This window comes from Apis dorsata, unplaced genomic scaffold (genome assembly GCF_000469605.1).
Source record: "Apis dorsata unplaced genomic scaffold, Apis dorsata 1.3 scaffold_188, whole genome shotgun sequence".
Taxonomy (NCBI): domain Eukaryota; kingdom Metazoa; phylum Arthropoda; class Insecta; order Hymenoptera; family Apidae; genus Apis; species Apis dorsata.
Genome location: NW_006263473.1, coordinates 1,172,120 through 1,175,235, shown reverse-complemented (window position 1 = coordinate 1,175,235; position 3,116 = coordinate 1,172,120). Strand labels below are relative to the sequence as shown.

At 36.7% G+C, this 3,116-nt stretch overlaps 1 protein-coding gene across 3 annotated transcripts in view; it reads left to right on the top strand.

The window, feature by feature from the left end:
• Positions 1–3,116, top strand: part of LOC102675450 (putative polypeptide N-acetylgalactosaminyltransferase 9) — a 79,795-nt gene that overhangs the window by 71,185 nt on the left and 5,494 nt on the right. Inside the window, exon 9 of one of the 3 annotated variants that reach the window (XM_006614513.2) lies at positions 2,287–2,397. The exons of the other annotated variants lie outside the window; for them this stretch is intronic. Within the exon in view, the coding sequence (XP_006614576.2) occupies positions 2,287–2,397 (111 nt within the window). The remainder of the gene's footprint in view (positions 1–2,286; positions 2,398–3,116) is intronic. 3 annotated transcript variants of the gene reach the window in all.

Genomic DNA, 3,116 nt, shown 5'->3' with positions numbered 1-3,116 from the left:
CATCCCCCGTCGAAAAAATTAGTTCCACGAAGCCCAGGAGCCTCCGAGCCTCTCTAATAAAGCTCGGCACGAAGATGGAGACCCGGATGCAACTTCCGGAATTTCATCGAAGCCGGCCGAACGTCGACGATAAATCAGTAGTTTTTATTCCAGCCGTACACCGCCACCGTCGAGGGTGGTTGGAGGGGGATGAAGATGACCGGTGTTGAAACTGCAACGACCACAGAATTCTTGCATGCAGCGAAATCAAGACTGCTGACCGTGCTTCCATGCACCGAATGCACCCGCCGCCAATGAAAACGCGTGTACACACATTGGCGCACGTGGTCTTCGAAGTTCTATCGAGGCCACGTGTCACATGTCCGTGTGAATTCCTCTCTGCCCTCCTTACCTTAAAATATTCCGCTCGCTTCGTTTTCTTCTACTTTTTTTTTCTTTTTTTTTTTTTTTCTTTTATTTCTCAAAATATATCGAAATCTAAATTATTTTTTATATTTCCAAGTTATTTAAAAGAGAGAAGATATTATAAGAGATGAATAGGAATTTTAATTTTCATTTCGAAAAGTTGGACGAGATAATTTTAATTAATGTAAGGAGAGCAATTGTATGTAGAGATCGTAAATTGCCGAGGAATCAGATTATTTAGTTGCGATTTGTAAGTTTTGTTATGCGATATTGAACAGTTGGATTGATTTTTACGTTTCAATAATATTTTTCAATTTACATTTTTGAGTTTAGAGACAAAAAATTAATCGAGAATGTCTATTGTTGATTGAGACAATTGAATTAAATAAAAATTGACATTGGCGTAAGTCGATTTCATTGTTATTATAAAAATGTACATTTTTGTCGTCAATCGTAAATTACAGCGCGTATTGTAAGAATCTAAAAGTTTAGAAGACAATTAAGAGGATTGTTCCCCGTGTCTTTTAGTTTGTTGAATACTCGGCCAATATACCATCTCTGTGTCCACACGTGCACATACGGGCGGACAAAACGGTAGCTCGGCTCATTTTCGATTTGTCGCCGTCTATTTGAAAAATGGAAGAGCGCATCACTCTGTTGCAGCCCTCTAATCTTTTTGTTCCCGTGCAGTGTGCAACTGTTCCACGCCTGGGTGTGCACACGGGCTCGAGGAAAAATCGACCGATCGTCGATACGTTTCGCCAGAGGGATCTCGATTGAACGGTTTCATCGGGAGAAATGGGGGGACGGTGGTTGGTTTCAGAGGGTGTTTGATAGAAAATCGTGATAGCTTTGGTGAAATACTAGCGGAGATACCGTGCTATGAAAGTAGTCTTAAACAATTTTGTAATTGGAGAAGTGAATACGTATATTTTGCAAAGTTAGGTTAGGTCGGATGAACAATATTTAATCCATTTATCGTACAAAACACGTGACGTACGAAAACCGTTAACAATCGAGATTCAATCCGTGACAGAAGAGAAAAAAGTTTAGCACATTAAGAAGATATTAATAAGAATAAGAAAATCGAAATGTATCGAAAGAGGAGAATTTTTTCGAGAGCCATCACAGAAAGATTTCGAGAGCGGGTTCATTCAATTATTGCGTCTTCCTTCTCCCCTTGATTTATGCGTTTTTTCATTTTCACAGGCACGGCTTTCCGTGAAAAACTTGACCGCTGTAAATATCCCTGGAAACGCGCGAACATCGAGAGAAAAATAACGCCCACTCCCCTATTGGAGGAAAAATATTTTCCGATAGGAAATCGTCCGCTATGTGAAAAATATTTTCACCTAGTACATGTTATTCTTATTGTTTTTTACGACGTGCAGATATCGAGGATTGATGTCTCGCAGTTACGTCCCTTTAACGAGCACATTTTTTTTTTTTTTGGTCGTTCGATTCATATCTTTTTTAATTTATTTCCCTTACCTCAAAATTTCGTAAATATCATCTTTTTTTATAAACTGAATCTTCTATATTTTATGGCAATTATATATATATATATATATATATATATGAATCAATCGATAGCTCATACTTTATTTTTTAAATAATAAAGTTTAATTAACCAGAATTTTATTACATAAATATTTTCTTTTCTTTTCACATAAATATCTCATCGATTATCGAAGTTAATAAAGAATTATTAGTATTGCAATGTATTTTTAAAAATAAATTTTTAAAACGGAATAGATTAAAACATTTCGATACAGATAATTTCTCTCGGTGTTCGTCCGAATTGTAAAAGAAATTTATTATTTATAAACGTGCTAACCGATATTAATCCACGAAATGATCCACGTACTAACTAACGAACAGGTTCGTAATCTTGGAGAAGGAGGTAACACCTGTCTGGATTCACCGGCACGCAAGGCAGACTTGCACAAGCCTGCCGGCCTCTACCCCTGCCATCGACAGGGTGGAAATCAGGTACAAATAGAGCCGTGGATGCCGAATCCCATACCAGATATGTGTTTTTTAAGCCCCGTCGATCACTCGTTTCACTGTCAGCTTGTTTTCGCGCCTCGATTTCACGATTTGAAGCGAAAACTCGACTTTCGCCCCCTCCCTCCCTTCCTTCTTTTTTATTTTTGCACTCGTATTACGTTTGTATCTCGCAATTTCTCTCGCCTCGATACATTGGTGCTCGATTTTCCGTGTTATTCCAAACAGAAATTTTGATCAATTCGTTTGCAAGATTAATCGATCTATAGTCGAGATTTATTTTAAAAATAGAATAAAAATTTGTGAAAAATTTAAATACATAAACATGATTCGAAATTCAACAAAAGAAAATTTAAATATTAAACGATATTTTCGAATTCTTTCCTCTTCAAAAGTCGACTTTTCGTTTCTTCAAAGGAAACATTTTTAATACTTAATTCGTATTCGCACTCGTTTACACATATTTTAGGTTTGCACGCATGTTTATCTATTTGGCTTCGTATTTATTCACCTTTTCAGATAGAGAGAGACAGAGAGAAAGAGAGAGAAAGGATCACGAGATAAAAAATAAAGGTGTCGCACGTAACCTTTATGTAAGATCGATCTTAATAAAAAAAACGAAAGAAAAGAATAAAATTTCTCTTCGATGATGTTCTCGTGGGCGAGAAATCGGTAGTAATCGTTTGAAAAATTTGTTGATTCGC